The 23,594-nt window shown below is 34.8% G+C and overlaps 1 protein-coding gene across 1 annotated transcript in view; it reads left to right on the forward strand.

The window, feature by feature from the left end:
• The window catches only part of VEGFC (vascular endothelial growth factor C), a gene marked incomplete at both ends in the record, with an annotated part of 73,545 nt that extends 50,291 nt beyond the window's left edge, over positions 1–23,254 (forward strand). The window contains 6 exons of the mRNA XM_084286193.1: positions 36–249; positions 1,568–1,758; positions 13,858–14,009; positions 17,822–17,931; positions 18,359–18,689; positions 23,140–23,254. Coding sequence (XP_084142319.1) covers positions 36–249; positions 1,568–1,758; positions 13,858–14,009; positions 17,822–17,931; positions 18,359–18,689; positions 23,140–23,254 — 1,113 coding nt within the window. The remainder of the gene's footprint in view (positions 1–35; positions 250–1,567; positions 1,759–13,857; positions 14,010–17,821; positions 17,932–18,358; positions 18,690–23,139) is intronic.
• Positions 23,255–23,594: the final 340 nt, after the last annotated feature.

The raw sequence follows: 23,594 nt of genomic DNA on the forward strand, positions 1-23,594 counted from the left end.
GAGAAAGTAATTAATCTTACATGTTACTTTGACAGGCTCATGCAAGCAAAGACCTGGAAGATCAGTTGCGATCTGTGTCCAGTGTGGATGAACTCATGACAGTACTTTACCCCGAATACTGGAAAATGTTCAAATGTCAGTTGAGGAAAGGAGGTTGGCAACACAACAGGGAACAGTCTAGCTTTGACACAAGATCAGATGATTCACTGAAATTTGCTGCAGCACACTATAACGCAGAGATCCTGAAAAGTAAGTACAAGTTATAAAATAGGTTATAACATAATGAATTAAAATCTGAAGACTTGTCAGTTACATCAAAAATATGTTAAAAGCTCAGCATCATTAGTAAACCACGCTCAGCAGTTTCATTTGATGTAATGATTATAAAAAAAACTTCATTGTCAACTTTTCACAGTGAAATGAATTGCTCCACAGAAGTATTTTTGGTATATCCATTTTCAGAAAGCTATAGATTGCTTTCTTAGCTCGGTAAATGTAAGAAATTGTTTCTCTTAAGGTATAAGAAATCTTGATTTGTAGAGGCTATAAAAAATTTGTAAAAAGCAAAGAAGACATTAATAGTTCAATTCAGTAACTGATTCTGCTCATTTTCTGCAATTAAGTCATGGCTGATAATGTTTTCTTTTCTTATGTGTTATTGCTGTAGGAGGTCAAACTATCCACTTGTAACTTTTTCCTTTTACAAGAGGACAGCTGACTTATATTCAAACAAGAAAAAAACAGCTTTCAAACAAATATGTCAGTACCCCCTTAATATTTTATGTGACCTGAAGCTTACAATTTAGCAAGTGCTTGCAGGCAGAGGAACACAAGATTTATAGTAGTAATTTTTGACATGATATTGGAAATCATGTACCTTAATGGAGCCCATTTTCTCTGAGTTGCCTACCAAATACTGGCTCCATCAGAGAATAAATGGCCTGTACAACTGCAAGTCTCATGGCTGTTTAGTGTAACTCTGCTTTTGGTAAAGGCTGTATAACACTATGTGAAATACTGGCTGAAATTTATGTGGATGATCTAAGTGTATATACCACCATTCAGGTTAAATCACGTGGCGTGCATGATAGCTAAATAATAGCCTTTTGCTTTAAATTACACTCTTGTAGTTAACAAAGTGAACGTATTCAAATTAATTTCATGTTAAATGTGGAGACAGCAAATTTATTGTTTTTAATGTATAGTACTCCAAATGGAGTACAGTGTTGGGACCATTAAATTTTAATTTTCAGAAATCTGCAGTACTTCTCTAGACATCGCTTAAGGTGGGACTTAACTCAAGCAAAGAAGGTACCCATGCAGCTTCAGCATCCACAGCTCCATTGTAAATATGCCTCTGCTCCATGGCACATGCCTTTGAAGAGAAAATTAGCTAGAAGTTAACACTGAACAATGTGTATTTCATTGAATAAAGGGTGGGACTCTTGCAATGCATATTCTGTTTCTAATCATAAAAAAAAAAAAAAAAGGCTACTTATTTACTGCAGAAGAGTACTGTTTTTAAGCAGCTGCTTTATAACATATGAAATTCCCTATATTTTGGCAGGTATTGATACTGAATGGAGAAAAACTCAGTGCATGCCACGTGAAGTGTGCGTAGATGTGGGAAAAGAGTTTGGAGCAACTACAAACACCTTCTTTAAGCCCCCATGTGTATCCATCTACAGATGTGGAGGTTGCTGCAACAGTGAAGGACTCCAGTGCATGAATATCAGCACAAATTACATCAGCAAGACAGTAAGTTCTCACTCTTACTACAATCCAAGTGCTCCTTGCAAATCTGTTTATGGCCGTGCATACTTAAAACTTATTTATTGCCACAATGGGGAAAGAAAAAAATAAATTTTAAAATATATAGGAAAAACAGCTGAAGATACTACTGCCAGGAGGAAAATGCTTAACCCACAAATATATTTGGTTTTCAAAAAAAAAAAAAAAAGATTATGATGTCCAGTTTTGTTATGACATTTTCCATTAAACTTAATTTTATCTGTTTGCTGTATTTAGCCTGTAATTTTGTTAGTGAAGACTGTATTAGGACATGTGCAGACAGGATTCACATTGCAAAGAGAGCCTTTTAGGAGCTGAACCTTGGCATATTAAGAGATACTTGTGTAAAGTAGCTTTTTTGTGTGTTTTCATGCAACATCCTCAGGTATATGTCCAGTTTTTATTCTTCAGGACTAGCTCAAGGCTAGTGAACAGGTAAGAGTGTGCAGGGATTGTGCATTGAGCCTGTGAGCTTCTGTTAAAGGAAAAATATACATGCCATATTCTATTTTAGGTATCTATAACAATTATTACATCATCTTAAAACAATGGTTTCCACAAAAGTTGTGTAAAAATAGTCACACTTCAAAATATTTGCTAGGGTTTGCTCTTGTTACAATATTTGGTCTTTTTGTTGGTTGTGGGCTTTTTTTTTTTTACACTTCTTTCTAACGCTTTGAAGAAAACTGATTTTATAGTAAATCTAGTTTCCTTTTTCAACTAGATTCTTCTAGCTGAAGACATCCATATGTATATATAAGTATGATATGTAACTGCATAGCCAATGATTAAATGGTAGCCCATGGAAATATCATTCCCTTGTCACGATAATTCTTATTGCTCAGAGCCTTCTTGAGAGAAGATTAAGAAAAATTCAGAAAACAAAAGCAAACTTTTTTTTTTTTAAATACATCTTCTGTCTTCATTTCTCATGAAACCTGTCTATGTGAAATGGTGTATTCTACCAAAAATTTTTAATCCTGAGTGTGAGCTAGTGCTAGGCAGCCACACAGCACAGGGATAATGCAACTCAAATAGCTTTAACAAGGAAAACTACAACACTGATACCATTCAGCTCCATAGATATTATTCCCCCAACAACTGTCCTAATTCCAGTTGCTTGAAAGATATATATTTTTCATGTTACAAACTAAGAAATATGGCCAGATTATTATTATTATTATCTGGCATATAAGAAGTTTATCTTACCTGAAGAAAGGATGATCTACTTGGAGACAGTTTTTGCATTTTGCACAGACTTCCTGATCTTGGAATACATTGTAAGCTTTGGGTAAATAATCCTCTTTGATTCATCTTTCTTTTTATACCTGTTGAGTGAAGTCATTAGTCAATTTTTTTGCCTAGCATAAAATGTTTAGATTAGTACTGAGTTTCTTTCTAAGTTCGTGATGTCATTGGTGATATGATACAGGTGTAGTTAAAGATTTGAGAGAGACTGAAAAGGAAAATGCTACAAGGCTTGTCAGAAAGAAGAGATGACAGCATTGTTTTGCTTTCTTACCTATTCTGTAAAAGCAAGCAATATAATCTCAGAGTTTTCTATCTCGCTTCTGCTTTCCAGTTTTATCTGGTCCTTGACAGAATGCAGTTTAAAAAAAAAAAAAACTTATAAAGGAAGAGAGCTATAGCTATATCTCTTCATCTGTCATCATCTCAAATCTTTCTAAAGTTATGTGACTACAGCTTGCCCTGTATCAGATGAGCATTAGGAAGAAAAAGTGTTGGATTCAAGACCCTTCTGTGGAATTCAGGTACCCTGCACACCTATTTTCACTACTGTTTTCCTTTTATTTCCTGAATGAAATGAAAACAAATGGTTAGTAACCAGGCTTCTTCTGTTTCTTTTCATAAGTCAGCATTTTTGGTAGCCTTATTTTTTGATGTATAAACTCCATAAGAGAAGCCTTATGGTCACCTTGCAGAAAAAGTGTTTAATGGCAAAGGAGCTTTTCAGCTGGAGATCTTACTGTGAGGGCAAACCTTGGTATTGGTTCCAGACATTAAAATCTAAAGAAAATGGATATTGGCTTTATTCGTAATTAATTAAAAAGAAAAGAGCTAAGCATAGAAATTACTTTTATGGAGACCAAATCATTGATTGGCAGGAGAACGGTCTAGGTCAGCTGTTCCCAGGTTGGCTTGTGGAATGCTGTGGTGGTCCAGAGAGAGTTCAACAGTTCTCCAGTGCTGGCTGTGCTTCTCCTTTCTAGCTACTTAACTTTATTAAGAGAAAAATAGAAAAATATTCAGGTTTGCGTTTAATTTCAACAAAAACTGTTTTTGTAATGCTAAGGGGTGTTTATACAATCACGATTGGGATATGAGACAGTTCCTTAAGATGCGGTACAAGGTCTATGAAAACATTTGAAGATCCCCTTAGGCTAATTCATAAAATGCCGTAGATCATTTCTTCTCCTTTATCCATGACACTGCAATAGCCCAGGTTTGTAAGTGGTGGCTTATCTAATAAAGGTCTGTGAGGAGGGTGGTTGGATGGATTTTGATTGTATTTTGATTTTGATTTTTTTATGGTGATTTTTTTTTGTTTGTTTGTTTGGTCGGTTTGTGTGGTAGTGTTTTTTTGTTCCTAAATTGTTATTGATCCTATATCCGTTCTCTGTTTCTTTGATACGAGTAATTCAACAGCAGTTACAAACATTGGAACTACCTGGTGCAACAATAGCTGTCCCTGAGCTGTATTTTCTGTATGCCCCACCTAGAAGTACTTACTTACAGGGTAAAGAGAAGCAGTGAGGAGATGTCAAAAATAAGCCATCTCATTCCATTCTTCCTCTTGGCTGGCAGGATAGACAGTTTTTTGGCTTCTTTCACATTATTTGATGTAAAGATCCTAAATCTTTTTTCGTGGTTACAGTAATAATCCCTTAAGGGAAAACATCTTTCCAAACAGTTTGAGATGAGATTTAGAGGAGCTTTTCTCACAGGAAACAAGCTAGCAGCTTGATGTTGTTTGCCATATTTGAGATGTACGTGATGTTCCTTTAAACAATTTGGAGATGCATTTGTCACAAGAATTTTCAGTCATTTTGAACTTTACCATTTATGTCTTTTCCCATGCATTTTTCTATATTAGACTGGTGATCGTAATGATAAAGTAGCTACTATTAATAGTGGGAGATAAATCAATATAAATTCCAAATGTTTTTTTTTGTTGTTGTTGTTAAAATCTATTGGTAGAAAATTGATTCAAATATAAGAAGTTAGAATAAGGAACCCTAGCATGCTAAACATTTATGAAATCATTTATGAAGTCTCCTATGTGGTGGTCTGTGGTACCACACAGTTCTGGCCTGCAAGCTCTTGCAAGAGGAGTAAAGAAATAATGAGGCTGAAAAGAAAAGGGGACTGATGCACTTGGCATCACAGTAATTGCAGAGTGCCAAAGGCCATTTGGGTTGGATGGAACAAGTCAGGACCACCTTTGCAATGTCTCCTCTGACTGTATTTCTCACTCGAGAAGCACAGCACAGAGCATATACGCTGAACTTCAAGAATTTTAAAAAATTACAAGTAAAAAAATGAAAATTCAGGAAAAAATGGTTTGATAATTGCATGTGCGATTCTGTAAGGGATCTAATTATCCTCTTACCTTTTTATTAGTCTGAAAAGTTCTTTAATTGCATACCTGTCTGTACAAGGAGGCAGAAAATATAAGCATAAGCAGCTGACATTCAGGTCTGTAGGACAAGTTTTTTAGTTTTGGCTGGTGCAGTGGAATGAATGATAACTATTTAGCCTAAAATATACCTGATTATAGGTTGTGTCTGAGGTAGAGAAATTTGCCATTGAAATTACAGGTCTCCTACTGTGGAGGAGAGAAAATCAAAACAGCCTTTTCAAACCTTTTAAAGTACATGTATGGTATGTATTTTAGCATTGTGCTTTGTGAATAAAATGCAGTTTAATATTACACATATTCTATAATTAAGACATTATGAGTTCAAGATGACCAGATACCTCTTGTTGACATTGAAAAGTTATAAGAAATATATTAAGAAATATATTAGATAGCGAACTAACTACTTGACTTTTTTTGCTTCAAATCAGTCCTATGGAGAATAAAAAGTAATTAAATGCCCAGAGATTTGTAAAAATATTTATGGACTATAGCTATAGACTCTAAGCCTGTAGTCCAAATGTACAAAGAAAAATTATCTTTCTTTGTTTTTGAAGATGAGCATTTCATGTTTGGCTAGGTTGAAAGATTTATGATGGGGAAGATACTATATTCAAAGTATTATCTGTAGATAGATTTGTGTATACTCATTTATGAGAAAGGTTATCATTTTCTCTTTCTGTTCCTGTTTTTCGTTTAGTGTTGTGCTCAGATGAATTTAGTCAAAAAATCAGTCTTGTAAGATGATCTTTAGATTCTGTTTTTATTAATGCAAAATGATAGCTGTAGAAGTCTGTAAAAATACAGTACATAAAAATCTTACTTTTCTATAAATACAAATATCCAGTGATAAATTTGTAAATGTCTTGCAGGGATAACAAAATCAGTCACAACTGGTGAATTTAGCTGACCGAATAGAAGATGTATCAGGTTTTGGTCTAAATTTAAAGACTATTCCTTGTTTGTTTGTGTTTTGTTTGTTTGTTTGCTTATTTTAATTAACATGAGAAAGCCAGCATTAATAAAAGTATAGAACCTGTTTATGTTTTCCTACACAGAAAAAAATAATAATCGAAATTGCAAAAACAGGTGTATATAGTTACTGAGGGAAACTATTGTACAGAAATTTACCTAGAAATATTTATAGAATTAAGTACTGTAAAGTGCACATTATCATGTGTCAGGGTGAGAGAGATGGACCTGTTTAGCTTGGAAAAGAGAAGACCGAGGGGAAACCTCATCAATGTATTTAAATATCTGAGGGGAGGGTGTCAAAGGATGGAGGCAGTGTCTTTTGAGTTGTGCCCAGTGAGAGGACAAGAGGCAATGGGCACAAACTGAAGCACAGGAAGTTCTGGCTGAATATTACAGGGCACTTCTTTACTGTGACAGAGCACTGGGGCAGGTTGCCCCAGGTTGTGGAGTCTCCTTCTCTGGAGATATCAAAACCTTCCTGGATGCCATGCTATTCGATGTGCTCTAGGTGATCCTGCTCGGCAGGGGGTTGGACTAGATGACCTTCAGAGGTCCCTTCCAACCTTCGCCATTCTGTGATTCTGTAGAAAGTAAAGCATTTTTTTTTTTTCAATATAAAACAACAGTCTCGTAGCTGACTTTCACAGTAGCCTATCTGATAATTAACACTTCTGTTATTAAACATAGTCCTAATGCTTTGAAAAGTAAATGTAAAAATGACCATTAGTATCTGAAGAGACTTTGATAAAAAAAAAAGATGGTACCTGAAGAAGAATCAGCTTTAAGATCTAGAGTATATTTAGCAGATACATGAGATTTGATGATAACTTAACATGTGTCCAATAATTAAATCACATTTTCTTATACTATAGGCATGGAAAAAGTTGTGATGGAAAGGAAATACAAATCTCTCATTTTAAATATAGGAAATATTTTTTCTATTCAGTATGTATGTTCTGTACAAGGAGAAAGAATATCAAGTCATCTCGATAATGGTCAGTAGAAACTACAGAATATATGTATTCTTAAAAAAAAAGCCCTGCAACCAAAGCTTTTTGAAAATCCACATAGTATCAATTACCGCAATGATTTTGGCACAAAATTCTTGCTTTAATAACACTATAGTTTTTACTCAAAAGTGGATGATCTTCTTGCAATTTACTGTGCAAGGCTCTTCGATCTTTTTGTGACACAAAAAAAAAAAAAAAGGAAAAAAACATCAGAGTCACACACTATCATGTTCAATGGTAAACAAATATAGTTTAAGCAGCCTAGTGTTAGGAGTACCCAGTTTACCCCATTGGGTAAATTACCCCATTAGGTAATTACTCTATTTTCATTCTCAGCCTAACTTTGCTATTCTTTAATAATAGGTGATGTTGTCTGTGCCAGACACTTGATGCGTTGTTTTTACTTTCTTGGTTTTTGCTTTAAAACTTCAGCAAAAGTGGTGATTCTGCTGCTTCTTAGACCAGAATGAGAGAGAATCATAGAATCATTCTGGTTGGAAAAGACCTCAAAGATCATCCAGTCCAACCTTTAACCTAGTACTAAAGTCCACCGCTAAACCATGCTGCTATGTTGTACATATACACTTTTCTTGAAGATCTCGAGGTAAGGTAACTGAACTGCGTCCCTGGGCAGCCTATTCCATTGCAGCACAACTCTTTCAGTAAAGAAATTTCCCTAATATCCAACCCAAACCTCCCCTAATGCAACTTGAGGCCATTTTCCCTCATCACTTGGTGTTTGGAAGAAGAGCCTGATTCCCCACCTCGCTACAACCTCCTTTAAGGTAGTTGTAAAGTACTCATAGAACCTGTTTTCTAGATCCTTCACCTTCACCAGCTTCATTGCCCTTCTTTGGACACACTCCAGCACCTCGATGTCCTTCTTGTAGTTGAGGTGTCAGCATAAAATGAAACTTAAAGAAAATTAAAGGGGCCAACAAAATAAAATTAGATTATTTTTTTTTCTCTGAAAAAGTTGTAATGTTTCCTGGCTTTAGGCAAAGTATATGACGCTTGTTAATTTGTAGTAGGAATATGTGTTTTGTTATCTTCAGGACAATCTGCATGCTCTTAAGCCTGAAAACATACCTTTTTTCTTTTCTTTTCTTTTCTTTTCTTTTCTTTTTTTTTTCTTTTTTCTTTTTTTTTTTTTTTTTTTTAAGACCTAGGAAAGGCATGAAACTGGAGAGTTGGAATTATTTGTGACTAGAGCACTTCATAACTTTGAGTTGAACAACTATGCAGTTTCAGATATAGACACCTAAATCATATTTTTTTAGGGAGAACCAGTCATTAATACATCTATCTTTATCATGGTGGGAGGGATGGAACCTGGCTGATTCAGAAGGAGCTGGGACAAGATTTGCGTATGCTAAGAATTATGTTAAGGAGACCAAAACCAGGGAAGGGCATTGAGCTTTGCAGGCTGGCTGGCTGGCTGAAAGAAAAGCTATGTTTGGGATGAAGTGAGGGGAGGCTGGCATGGAGAATCATACTGGGTGTAGACCTAAGGAAACAAGGGCTGAACACAGTGCTTTGTAGAGGAATACTGGGAGGGGTGAGAAAGACTGGAAGACCTGCAGGCTAGTTGTCTGTTGCAAAACAGCCTTAGACTGGCTGAATGGAATGTGCTCAGTTCCTGTGAAATGCATTAACTCTGTATGTTTTATAGCTCTTCTTCCATTGTGTCGAGATTCCATTAGTATTTGTGATATACTGATATATACAGTATGTTATTTATATATCCTGATTATTATTATATATGCTGATTATGATTATTAATATATATGCTGAGTATTAGCTCATGTGGAAGAGGCTGGAACAGAGCTTTAACTGTAAAAAAAAAAAAAAAAAAAAAAAAATACTCTTTAGTTATCACATATTGCTGTGGTGGTTGTTTTCCATTGGTTTCCTGACCTTAATGTAGTGTTGGTAGCATGTAAATACAGAACAGCATGGGAAAGTTGAGTCTAATTTTTTCTTTTAAATTTTGAGTATTTGCCTCTAACTCTAGTAATACTCATTGCACGTACTTTAATTTGCTGTTAAATGTACTATAATTATTCACATTTTTCTCAAAACTTTGAGCCATAAAAGCTCTCCACCTTGAAAAAAAACAACTACCCTAATACCTCCTACCATCAGATTTCATGTTCTTCAGGAGATTGAAGCTCATTCTTTGCAGCCTTTCATCCTGAGTATCTGTCTTTATGCAACAGCCCCTGAAGAACTGACCTGGTGGAAATGTCTTTCCCCTTATTGTCTGTAGCATGAATTAGCCTGATTTTTACTATCATTTGAAGCTGAGAAGGAAGGGCAGATTTGGGCCTTTAAGAATACAGTGAAACCAATCCTCTACTGAATGGGGCAGTCAGACAGAAATATTAACCATCTGCTCTCTTGAGAGGAGGTACCCACAGCAACAGTAGACACCCAGCAATGGTGCCAGCAAAGAAGACAGTCAAGAACCAGCATCCTGCTCAGGTGCTGTGGTACATTTCTTATACAACAGTCCTTTCTGGATATTGACATTTGGCTGTTAAGTATTGTTAAATATGCCCTGTAGTTGACAACAGCTGTTTAAACATATTGCTCTATTGGATGAAGAAGATTAGGAAGAAATAAATTAGAGATATTAACAAAACCAGAAAGCATTACAGAAGGTCAGATTTTACCTAACTTGAAGTGATTTATTGACATAATAATTCAAACTCTGTGTATGTATATTCACTTTCACTTAAATAACTTAATTGGATTTAGAGATGCTGCTATCAGTTGAGAGCAATGCATTTTTTTTTAGAATGGATCCTATTTCAAAATGCCAGAGATTATTTAAGCAGAATTATTCGGAGTTATATAATACATTTTCTGTAGCAGATTACTTTTCAATAATGTATTTCTTGTGAAATCCCTTCTTGATATATTTTGCATTATCAGAAGAGAAGAATAAATATCTCCTTTTCCAGAATACATCAGAATATAGTATCCTAATAGCATGTGCAGACATGCTAAAATATGAAGGAAGAACAAATCAATAATTCCAATCCTTTATCATTTCCATTAAGGATATTTTTTTTTTTTCAAAATGCTAGTCCATGTATCATCTTCAGCACTTTCTGAAAGTGAGGCCCATAAATATAATACTAAATATAATGTGTTATAATCTCTAACATAAATAGGTGAGTTTGGGTTATTGGCTTTATTTGTAAGCAGTAGCTGCAAGCGGGTGATGTAAAATATGCTGTTAACAGAATTTTATTTAACAAATTGAAGGTTATTCTATGAGAATAGGGAAACTAGTTTACCTTTCCATTGCTGAAGTAGGGTACTTTGTATTGTACTACTGAATGGTAATAGTTGTTAGCAATATTCACATCTAAACTGATACCTTTCACAGTTTAAATGGAAGGATAAATGTAGATGAAGAAAATTCATGCCCACCCTCTTTTCAGCTCACAATTGGGAAGTCTTAGAATTTTTAATGAAATTTCTCGTAGTGTACTCCAGAAGCCCAACAGGTGCTTGGGGATTGTAGCAGTGGTCCTACACTGCCATCTCCAGTGGTCTGGAGTCTGTTACACTTCACAGCATGGCAGACTGATGTATTCCTAGAGCAAAGGAAGAACAGACCATGCTCTTTTTTCAAGAAGCTGTAGTTTGGTCCGTGCAAAGAATCATGTTTATCTTCAGCTGCTAAATTTTATTACTTCTCCCTAGAACTAGTGGTTTTTAGTGGATTTTTACTTCAGCTTTGAAAAAGCAAATTCATGTTGTCATAGGAGAACAGAGAAAGCAGAAGATTCTCTTTATATGTGTAATAGTGTGATTAAGTGTATATTCTTTGTCCAGCCCTAGTGTTTGATCTGCCCTTCGGTTCATATATGCACTAAAAATCTTTTTTACAAGATATTTAATGCATTATAAAGTCCTTTGCTTCTATAAGTTCTTAGATGCCCTATTTTTAAAGAGGCCTTAATGGCTGTACTGTCCTTCCAAAAGCACAAATTGTTTAAAAAAGTATATAAAATGGAATTCCTGCATACGTAGGTGACTTTGACTTTTGCCATCTCTTTAGAGATCAGGATTTAAAAAACAGATAGCCAAAAACCTCAGCATGTATTTTCTCAAATGTGTACTGTATATAGAAGTGAAAGCTATTTATCATAAATGTGGTCCTTTCTCTCTTTACACTCTCCTCCGATTTCTTTGTGTGTATGTTAATTCCAAACCTATGATGGTCTTCAAATAGATGGATATTTTTAAGAGAAATAAATAGGTACATAAATTTATTTTCATATAAAAAATATTAGTATGAAAAGACTGTGTTATGATTATTGCTCTCTTTGGATGAGACATTGGTGAGAATGCCTTTTGTGATTAATTTAAAAACTTTTATAACAGATGAGGGTAAAGGAGCCAACATTGATTTGTAAGCCAACAAGGATTATAAGAATAATAAAAAGTTGATAAAATTTCTCTTTCCAGAAATCTATATCGAACTTAGTGAAAAACCTGGAAGTTTGCCTGGTGATAGTTATGTTTAAGAGAGGCAGACACTGATTTTGCATTCATTTTATTAGTACCAAACTTTAAACTAGGAGTGGACTTGTGCCTTTATAATGACCCCAAAATTTAATAAGGGTTATTTATTTTGCAACGGGAACAGGAATCCAAATGTTAATATTCTTTGTTGAGAAGCCTCTTTGTCAAGATAAACTTTTCCCATGGTAGCTCCATAAATGGAGAGCTTTTTTCCATCAGTACATGGAAGATGCAGGAAACTATTTTCTGTTTGTTTTTTCCTTGTACAGAAGCAAAGATATATCATTTTGCATTTTTAGATTCTATTGGGAAAAATAAAAAATAAAAAAAAAAATAATATAAAGGATTTAATACTTCTTGCAGGAAAGCTAATAGCATTATAATATTCTGTAACAGAATAAGATACAAATATAGTACTTCTGCCAACTCAGTTCTTTTATGATGACACTCACAACATTAAACTTTTTTAAAGATACAGTCACTCAATGCTTCCAAAATTCATTTTGTAAAATAGATATTTGTCAGAGTTGAAAGCCCTTCACAAAGTTTAGGTTTAAGTTGCCTAATTTAGGTATGGCAATGATATTTATTGTGGGCTGTACAAGCACCCCTTTACCTTGAGGGTCCTTGGTGAATACACCCCATACAGCTGTACCTGCATGCTTATTAGCACCCAGGCTCACTTGTGTACTCCTTTGTAAGATTTTGTGTTCAAGACATCCTGAAGATGTACTTTGCATCTTGAGTAATTTAAAATGATCAGTGTTTTAATCGCATTTGCAAGCTTCCTATATGCCATACTATAAAGTTACTGACTGTAAAGAAAAAAAAAGCATAAAATATATTATAAAAACACATTGCAGATTCCAGCTAAAAATTAATTATCAACTGAAACTGGAAAAATAACTAATGACCATATTCTGAAGGCCCCAGACTATTCAGAAATATTCTTAAATGCATTTGGAAATGTGACTGCACACCTAAAAGGCAACAGTGTGCTATTGTATTAAAAATACCACCAAAAATAGCTTTTAAGACTTTGACCTAAAGTATTTGTCCTAACTTTTCGGTAAACTATTGAGATTTTAGTTTTGAAATTTTCTTAATTTCTTAAAATTAGATGACCTGGGTGGTTTTCTGTTATCCCATGTTGAGTTTTTCCACAAGGCATCACTGAAGTTATCTTATTTGACTCATTGAATTACGGTTCCCACTAAAATTAGGCTTTTGTTCATTTGCATACGTTAATATTTCATTAAAATATATCATTTCTTAATATTCTGGAAATGTACAAGATGCATTCTGTTAGGGTGACCATATAATTTTCACTGATATAAATACTAGAAAGTAAAAAATATGGTATGTGTATCTCAAAACTCATTTATATGAAAATGTTTTGATCTAAATTCAGTATGTTGCTGTTTTATACAAGCTTTGTAATTTTTCAACTGATGTATTATGTCGTAGCTGATCCCCTTTTTAAATTATTATTGTTTTCCAAATTTTTGAAGAATCTTTCAAATACTATGTTTTGGATATTAAAAAGGCTGCCAATTTGAAGTAATTTCCTCTAGAAGAATGAGTTCTTCATAAATTTTCATCTTTTAACATCTTTGATTTGAATGTCATAGTAAGCAAACTGGCATATAACAGGACTTAACACTAAAAATGTTAACTGTTATGACATAGATACTGTATTCATTTTTTTTTAACTTAGTAATTATTTAGCAGTATCATTGAATATTGAACTGAATGATAGTGGAGAACAAAAACCGAAGCTTAAATTCCCTATGGCGTTTTGTCTATGTCATTATATCTTCAGTTGTACTGTTACTGGTCTATAAAAAAGTTCTTTTATTCTCTTTGCTTTCCCTTCTGTAGTTGTTTGAAATTACAGTGCCTCTTTCTCATGGCCCCAAACCTGTAACCGTCAGTTTTGCCAATCACACGTCCTGCCGATGCATGTCTAAGTTGGATGTTTACAGACAAGTTCATTCTATCATAAGACGTTCCTTGCCAGCAACACAAACCCAGTAAGTATGAGACTTGTCTTTCCTTTCGCCTTACGAGCAAGCATATGTAATTAAATTTAAAATATTGCTGGAAGCTTTCACAGTTAAGATAGGTGACCTTGTATACATCAGTAATAGCAGAATACATTTTGCAAAGGAGCTAATGGTGGTTTACATGGAAAGAACATTACTAAAGTAATTAACACAGTACCTTTCTACCCAGTGGGTAAACTGGGAATAGGTCACTAATAAAAAGTGAAGAAAAAAAAAATTATAATAGTTGGTTGGTTTGTTTTCCCCCATGGAGGAGCAAAAATGTAGCTAAGGGGAAAAAAAAAATCAACTTCTTAAAAAAGAATAACACTAAGAAAAGAAAGCTATCAAAAAATACTGCCTTTAGAAATAAGGAGCAGGTAGTATGTCTCCCTCAAGCTGTATTTTACTGTTAATATAATAATATTAATAATAATATTTTTTTAAAAGCTGTTAAAAGAAAACTCCTGTCCTTAGGGAATCTTTGACTAAAAATCTTTTTGGACATTTTCATATGCCAGAAGTGAAAACAAAATAGAGCGGGAAGGGTAAGCAGTCCACAAAACTGACAAACTGACATATCGATTTGTTTGAGTAGTTCATAGGCTTGGTGATTTTGAAAGGAAAAACTCACAAAAGTATTAGCACTGAAGTAATTGTCATTAAAACACTTGAAGAACTTACTACCATTAATTCACAGGACTGAGTGGTGATTTCATGGTGCATACATATTTAGTAGGACAAAAATACCTAACAGGCTACCAGTTGCATTATAGACGATGAATGACTAAAACCTAAACTGGAATCAATTATATACATTTTTAATAAGATGAGCGAATAGTTTAAAACACCCATAGAAGCAAGCTAGGTCTTTCTCTTTTAATTTGTTCATTCAGTTAAAATGTGAATGTTCAATGTTTTTATCAAAACGTGGATCATAAACAGTGGATTAGAAAAATACTAGGGAATAAATCTATTTATAGTTTGATTGCATAATTAATGGATTGTAAAAAGTCAAAATCTGAGAGTCAATAATGAAGACAAATTATGCTGACTGTTGGCAGCTTCTCAGTATCTAAGAACAATTATAATTACTATTACAGGAGTTTATTCTGTGCATGAAAGACCTACCTATATTTAAAGGGAAGTAAGCATGGACATACCAGACTTTGGCCAGCTGACTGTCCTGCAGTAGTATACTGTAGTAGAACACAATATATAGTAGCATTCTGTAGTAGTAGAGCACACACAGGCCTTGCCTACTGTTAAATATTATCTTTACTTTCATTTCCAGAATCTTGAGGCACTCAGGCTCATTGTTTTTTGTGTTTTGTTTTTGTTTGTTTGTTTGTTTTTCATATTTTCATTTTATAAATCATTGCTTTTAAACTTAAAGCCATTTACATGTTGCTGATGAGTGCCTGGATTCTTTTCAGAATCCCACTGTTTTTTGTGTTTTGTTGGTGTTGTTTTTAATTTACATTCTTGTCACAGTGGTAGATCTGCAAGTGTACATGTATCTCTGCACCTCTCATTTTAACAGAAGTACAATAATAATATGCATATGTATTAATGGAAAGAAAAGCCTAAGAGTGTAAATTCTGGTTTTAGGGTAGTAAACTTGGCATCTAGTAGGAATTGAAGGCTGGACTGTGCCATGATGCACATGTTAGAAAGAGGAAAATAACTTGTAAGACATAATATAAATAGTTGCTCTTTTTTGTATAAAATATATTTTCTGCACAACTTTATCATGCGAATTAAGGTCCAGGTCTTTGCCTGTTCTCCCACTTTGTTCTGTTTATTTCATTTTAATAAGTAGTAGCTAGCACTACATACCTATGGGGCTGAGGCATGTCAGTTCATGCTAACCAATGTTTCCGAATACCTTCTGGATTAATGGCATCTTAATCTGTACCCTTCTCTGTCTGTATAGAATTTCATCAAGATGTGCAACTCAGTTAGAAAATTGTTACTTTATTTTAGGAGCTTGGTGATTTTGGAGGGGCAGGAAGTGGAGCAGGAGGGGAGGGCATGGTCTTCAATATATATATCATTCAGATTCAAGTCTCTATGATGACCATTTTTTTTCCATGGTAGTGTAAATAGGTACTTACAGAGCTGACAGGCGTATTTTAGATGTGGTTTGTGTGCATGCTGTACACATTAAATGTTTCTCCCTCCTGTGCGTCATCTGTCTTGACAATGACAGGTAATGACTTAGCATGCTTTTTTATTTTATTGTTATATTTTGTTTTATTTTATTTTGAGTTGATAATGGTTAGGAAAGAAGGTAATGATTTTTTTTTTCAAAGTTTTTTTCCTCTGATTTTTAAGCCTTCTTAACTTTCCAAAAAAGTTATAATAAGATTTTAAAATTTGAGCCATGTCCCCCAGTAATTTTCTGTCCCAGCAGCCAAAGAATTTCTAAGGAAAGTAGTTGCAGGGTTTTTTGCTAGTTGTTTCCAATCTTGATGTTGAAATACATATGGTTCTCTTCAAGTTCTTAGTTTTCATATCGGCATCGTCTTATTATGGTTCATGTGTTCTTGGTGTTTTCACACAGTGTCACCCTTCTGACAATTGCCTTCTCTGCTCCAGGTGTGATTTGGGGCAGGGGGGTTAACAGAATATAATTACATGCCTGTACATTCTCAAGCTGCAACAGGAGACAGGCAAAAAGGCATATATGCCAAGTGAAGGAGCAAGAATGAGATCATTAGCGGAATGAAATCAGAAAACACCAGCTTGATAAAACAGGAGGTGTTACAGGGTGATGTTGAACTAGAAGCAAAGAGTTGTTTAATGTGGTTGAATGATAATCAAGGAAGAATGTCCTAGCACCTGCATTTTTGAATGTGTGAGTAATGCTGCTGCTCTCAGGGAAATGAGAAAGTGCCTAAAATGGGTAATGTATGAGCTGTCTTAACACATGAGAATTTTAGAAATATTCTAGACACAATGAATTAACGACACAGCCTGGATGGGTGAAGTTAGGCATGACTCGTTAAAAGTTGTAATGGGCGTCTGTGGTGATAAAGAAATTGCAAACAAGGAAGATCAGATAATACATATAAATATTCTCATGTGGTGGACCTACTAGCTGTTTCACATCCTGTAAAGAGATTAGCTACTGTTAGGATTTTTTTGCTTTCTTTGGCACCACTATGTTGGCTACAAAACTCCAGCAGGTACAAAGCACTAAACTGTTAAATTGTGTATTTTCTTTCATTTCTAAAGTGACTTCATCACTGCTGAGGTCCAAATCTTCAGAGTCAAGAAAACTGGCCGAGATTTGAGAGGCTGATGAGAAATAATCAGTTAATGACACACAACGATCATATAAAGGGGAAGAGAATCTGGTTACATTTTAGAAAATTGAGTTTGGTCTACACCGTTGATTCAGAAACTGTTATCAACTGTCATCATGTCCTGCTAAAAAGCAACATAAAAAATTATTCCAGTTGCCACCTATGTGGTATTTGACATGCAAACACTTTTTATACTGCTCTATTTTATATATAAGGCTTCCATTCAAGGGTTAGAAAGTACAAGTATCAGTTTCTAGAAGTTAAAGCTAAAAATTGAAATGTAAGAAGGTATCTTCAGCAAATGGTTAAAGATTCCCCTACTTGGGGGAACCTTAACTAGTAGCAGACTTTGATAGGAGTTAAAAACAAGATCATGAATGAACCTTTGAAAGGCATTTTGTAATGGAGGGAAAAATGCAATCAGCACCTAAAAACAATTTCTTCTTGATTTCATATGGCAATAAACCAACTGTATATTTCATTCTATAGGTGTCACGTGGCAAACAAGACCTGTCCAAAAAATCATGTCTGGAATAATCAAATTTGCAGATGTTTGGCACAGCATGATTTTGGTTTCTCTTCTCACCTTGGCGATTCTGGTAGGTAGTTTTGCTTAGCAGATTAAATGTAGTTCCATTGTTTGACTTACCTAAAGAAGGTAAAGAAATTAAGAGTTGAGAATTAAATCATAGAATGGCTTGGGTTGGAAAGAGACCTTAAAGACCATCTACTTTCAATCCCCCTGCCATAAGCCAGGATGCCACACACTAGGTCAGGTTGCCTAGGGCCCCATCCAGTCTGGCCTTGAACACCTCCAGGGTTGGGGCATCCACAACTTCTCTGGGCAGCCTAAATAAATTTTTTCTTTATTAATGGTATTACATAATGTTGCCTGTCTTCTGATTTATGTTTCTTCTCCAGACACCTTGAAAGGTAAGAATTTACTATCATTTCTGCACTTAAAAATATGGGAATAGGATGAAACAAAATTCTGATACTTGTGTAACTTCTTTGTTGTATTTCCAGACACATCTGATGGATTCCATATTTGTGGACCAAACAAAGAGCTGGATGAAGAAACCTGTCAATGTGTCTGCAAAGGAGGCATGCGGCCCTCAAGCTGTGGACCTCACAAAGAATTAGACAGAGCATCGTGTCAGTGCATGTGCAAAAACAAACTTCTCCCTGCTTCCTGTGGACCCAACAAAGAATTTGATGAAGAGAAGTGCCAGTGTGTATGTAAAAAGACCTGTCCCAAACATCAGCCACTAAATCCTGCAAAATGCATCTGTGAATGTATAGAATCTCCCAATAAATGCTTCTTAAAAGGAAAAAGATTCCATCACCAGACATGCAGGTAAAACATCAGTCTTCATCTCTTTTGGTGTGCCTAAGGTATAAAATTTGAGGTTGTGTTATTAGCTGTTTTGCTGAATCATTTTGTAGCCATAAATTGTAAGCCTCTCTTAGGTTCAGTTTTATCTTCTATAGCTTTTATATCTCAGAGGAAACTACTAGGCAGAATAAATATTTTACAGCGTGCTTAGTTTCTTATACGCTCTCTTACTAGTACTTCATATTAATCTCTTTTCTTTTGATGAAAATTAAGTAACATGAAAGAAAGAAAGAGACAGAAAGAGAGAAAGAAAGGAAGATTAAAGTACCACTTATTTTATTTCCAGGAACAAAATTGTTCTTAATTAGATTTCAGAAGTCAGTTCTGGAGATATAATCATTTGTTTTATTTTCCACAATTCTGCATATTCTTCATTTCATTCAGTTGATGCTAAAGATTTATGAGTACACAAAAAGTCTCTTAGCTCTGAGTGATTTCTGTGAAAAGGCACAATATGTAATTTTACAGTTATATACACACATTCATCCTTTAAAATGGGATTTGGCCAGGCAAGAAACTCTGAAATTTATTTATATATCACAGGAGCTTTTCCTTCCATGACTGCTACATCAACAGAGGTAGCAGTCTATATACATAAATATTTAAATGTCTAGGTTTTAAGAATCAAACAATATTATTTCTGCCTTATATAATTTTGTTGAGGTAAGTTTTTCTGCAAAGTTAATTTGTTAAAACATAAGACTATGCTATTTGGAGGAGAAGGATCACTTCTATTTATTAATATATCATAATTATTTCTATTGTATTGATTACTCTTAACACTTCCAGAAATGTCCATTCATTGGAAATGGAAAATAGGGAGATTTAAATATCTCTGGTAATTTGTAGTTTATCAAAAGTAAGCCACATGCTTTTTCATGAAACATGTAATTGACAGTTATGTCCACGTTAGTTTATCATTAATTAAGACAACATGTCTAATATCAGGAATTAGAGCTGTGCTGAAGAAAGGAGTAAAAAAAAAGATTAACAACTGGCAGATAATTAACATTATCTGCTTTTCTCTCTTGTGGTTGACATAACAGAGTTTGAATCTCTTTCTTACTTTCAAAGACAATATGATATAAGAAACAGATGGAGAAAAGGAGGCTCAGGGGCGCCCTTATTGCTCTCTATAGGTACATTAAAGGAGGCTGTAGTGAGGTGGGTTTTGGTCTATTCTCCCACGTGCCTGGCGACAGGACAAGGAGGAATGGGTAAAGTTGCGCCAGGGGAGTTTTAGGTTGGATGTTAGGAAGAACTTCTTTACTGAAAGGGTTCTTAGACATTGGAATGGGCTGCCCAGGGAAGTGGTTGAGTCACCATCCCTGGAGGTCTTCAAAAGACGTTTAGATGTAGAGCTTAGTGATATGGCTTAGTGGAGGACTTGTTAGTGTTAGGTCAGAGGTTGGACTAGGTTGTAAAGGATTTAGTGTAGTTTATTTGCATTTTAGCTCTGTCCACAATCCACAACCTTCTGTAAAAAGGAAAAGACCTACAACATTGTCTTTCGCAAAAAAGATCCCTTCCTGTTATGAGACCAAGTAAATGGAGGTGCTGCTCTATAACTTTGTGATTAATAATAATTTCTTATAATAATAATGCTTATTATTATTATAAATATATAATAATAGGATGATACGATTTCTAATAAGATTAATAATAAGATTTCTAATAATTAGATTTCTAAGACCTAGGCAGCTGTCCTAGACAGCTCCCTGTGCAGACAGAGAGCAGTGTTACAGATTCTTGTTTGGAAGCACCTAAATGTTTAGAGGCAGAGGTGTTTTAGGTACAATACATAATGTTAGAACATGCTCCAGAGGGCAGGGATAAAAACCCATTTACAAAGCACAGGATAGGAGGGAAAAATAAAATAAAATAAAATAACACTAAAACTTACTATCAAGGTGCTACCATCATTAAAAGTAGCATATTTACTTCAGTTTCATCTTTGGAGATGTTAGACTCTTCAAAATCTCACACCTGAATTGGATTTTTTATTTTTCTTTTGGTAGCAAAAAATCACAATCACTGACCACAAATAAAAAGTTGCCACTGATTCACCCCAACACTATACATACTGTTGGCACACTCCAGCATGCTCAGATTGTTCTCATCAAAACAGACATCAGCCACATAAGAGCACCCATAGAATACCTGAATAAACAATATTCAGTCTAAATCTTTGAAATACCCAGTCTGTTGTTCAGCAGTTTCCTAAGAAAGTCACATTTATATAGTTACAATTATTGTACTACTACTCACTCTGTACCATTACATTAAAAATTGATTTTGGCCAGTTATGGTGTGGCCAGATCACTGGGTGCCTATCTGCAAAGGATTTTAGAGGGAGGAGAGCAGAGGGAATTTTTTGCTCTGTTGAAGTGTCCCAAACAAGGATACGACTGCAGGTAACTGGAGTGTGACTGCTGCCAGAACTGAGACACTCACTTGGGAGAGATGCTTTATAGCATCTCTCAACTGCAAGTTGAGTTGAAGTCCACAGTTCACTAGCAGGCATGACGCCTAAACAAAGCAGACTCCACATATTTAATGACGACATGACTGCTTTTCATTTTGTGCAGTGTGTCATAGGGGAGTTTGACTTTGTGTATCATCTTTTCTTTTTTATTATTTCACTGTACTATCACTCAGTACAGTAAGTAGTCTGCCTGTCTCTGCCGTGAAAGTTAAAAAGACAGAGTTCAGTGCTTCATCCATTGCATCACTAAGGAATATCTTTTTCCCAGTAGAACCCTCTGGCTGATTTGCAGAGTATTAGATCCTTTGGCAAGCATAATAGTAAAGTTTACTTGCTCCCTTGCTTTCTCTCTCTCTAGTGACAATGAGATTTTCGTGCCTTTTACCACTGTTTCCAAACGTGATTGGGCAAAAGGTCAGTAGGGCTCTGACAGGTTCCTCTGAGCTGTTAGGCTGATCTCAAGTATCTATGTAAAGACTTAGATTAGCACAAAGTAAAGTTACTCTCTTAATTACAGAGACCACACTGGTGAAATAAGCTATGATTAATGACACTGAAAACACTGAACAAGACGTGACTAGTTGATAAATGCCATGTTTGCAGCCTTCCTCATTCCTTATTGCTTTCTTCATAGCCAAGTTCATTGGTTGAACTAACCAGCTTGAATTAATGTAACTGTAATCCAGACCCCATATCATAAACAAATTATTGCAAAGTGGTAATTTGGTATCCAAAACAAGCATGCGACATACTATCTTATCTGCAACAATAATAAGAGTACCCTCAAGCCTGAAACAAAAATTGCCTAGGGAAAAGGATACTGAAATTGCCTTAGTATAGTGTAATGTAATGTCTTTAAACTGAAGTTAGCAATATCACTATTTCACAGACACACATTATTTAAATACAAGTTTTAAGTATAACTCTGTTGAAATTTGAAACATATACTTTTGTCTTTTGACTCATTGCCAGTGTCTGAAAACAAAACAAAACAAAAAAACAGACTTGTACTTTGTCTTCATTATACACCAGAAAGTATTTAGCATTGTTATTGCAAGGTTATTTTAGGTCAGGTTCTTGTTTTAAAAGAATAAAAAAAAAATAAAAAAGGAAAAGGAAGAGGAGTTCAGGGACAACCACAGATATTATCTTTGTATGACTTCTATTTTTCAGTTAACGAAAAATTTTCCTGCTTTTTAGCTACTTGTGCGTTATTTTTGTTGAACTTTTTTTAATCTAAAAGAGGCTATTTCTGCTCTTTTTCCTGTCAGATTTATCAGAAGTATGCAGGCTCTGACCTTACTTTAGAATGCAGATAGATGCAATATGAGGTATAGATAGATATAACACTACTGAACTCAGAGAGTGGTGTAGGAATTTGCAGCCTGAAGAAAGTACGTTCTCGTTTTGAAGATCAGAGTCACAGAGTAACAAAAATAAACAAATCTCTTATGCCCACTGCATTAAGGTAAGAAACAGTACTGGGTAGGAAAATGGTACATTTGACAATCGAAAGGACTCCAGGTTGCCACCTGGCAGGATACAGTATGCAAGCTCATCACAAGCCAATTTAAATGCAAAAATATTACTGTATTTTCAAAATTAAAAGGGAGAAAAAAAAGATGTGATACTGAAGGTTAGACTGCAGTTACAACCCGGCAACACTTTAATTCATGGGTATTTCTTGCAATGAAACTATTTATTTTCCATAACATTCATGATTCTTGCCATTGTCTTTTGGAATTATCTTGGAAGAATAGGCCAATTAAAAGGGGTTCCCAGAACACAAACAGAAGTCAAAAGATATGTATTCATGGGAATAAAACTTTCCATTGAGCAACGGCAATGTAAATGCACACAGATTTATACTCCAGGTTAATATAAATTATTATGTTTTATTAATGCCCACTTTTTTTGTTTCTTTAGTTGTTACAGACCGCCATGTACAGTTCGAACGAAACGCTGTGATGCTGGATTTTATTTTAGTGAAGAAGTATGCCGCTGTGTACCCACATATTGGAAAAGACCACTTATGAATTAGTGAAGAGAGCACTACTTGCTATTTTGGTGTACATTTTTCCACTAGAACAAAAGAACAACAGAAACTTTGCAAATATTTGGAATTAAATGTTCACCAGAGACCCTGTGGGGCTTTCAGAGACAGATACATTGTGCTTTTCTGAAGATGTGGAAAGCAAATGTAGAAAATAACTGGGGTTCAAGTTTTGTAAAGAACTCAATAAGGACTTACTTTATGCCAATGACCAAACAGCCTAGGTTCTCCTTCTTGTGATTTTTTTAAAGAGATAATGACTATATAATTTATTTCCACTAAAACCATTGTGCAGCATTTCTGTTTATAGCAGTAACAATTGTTAAAG

This window comes from Netta rufina, assembly GCF_964035555.1.
Source record: "Netta rufina genome assembly, chromosome: 4".
Classification (NCBI taxonomy): domain Eukaryota; kingdom Metazoa; phylum Chordata; class Aves; order Anseriformes; family Anatidae; genus Netta; species Netta rufina.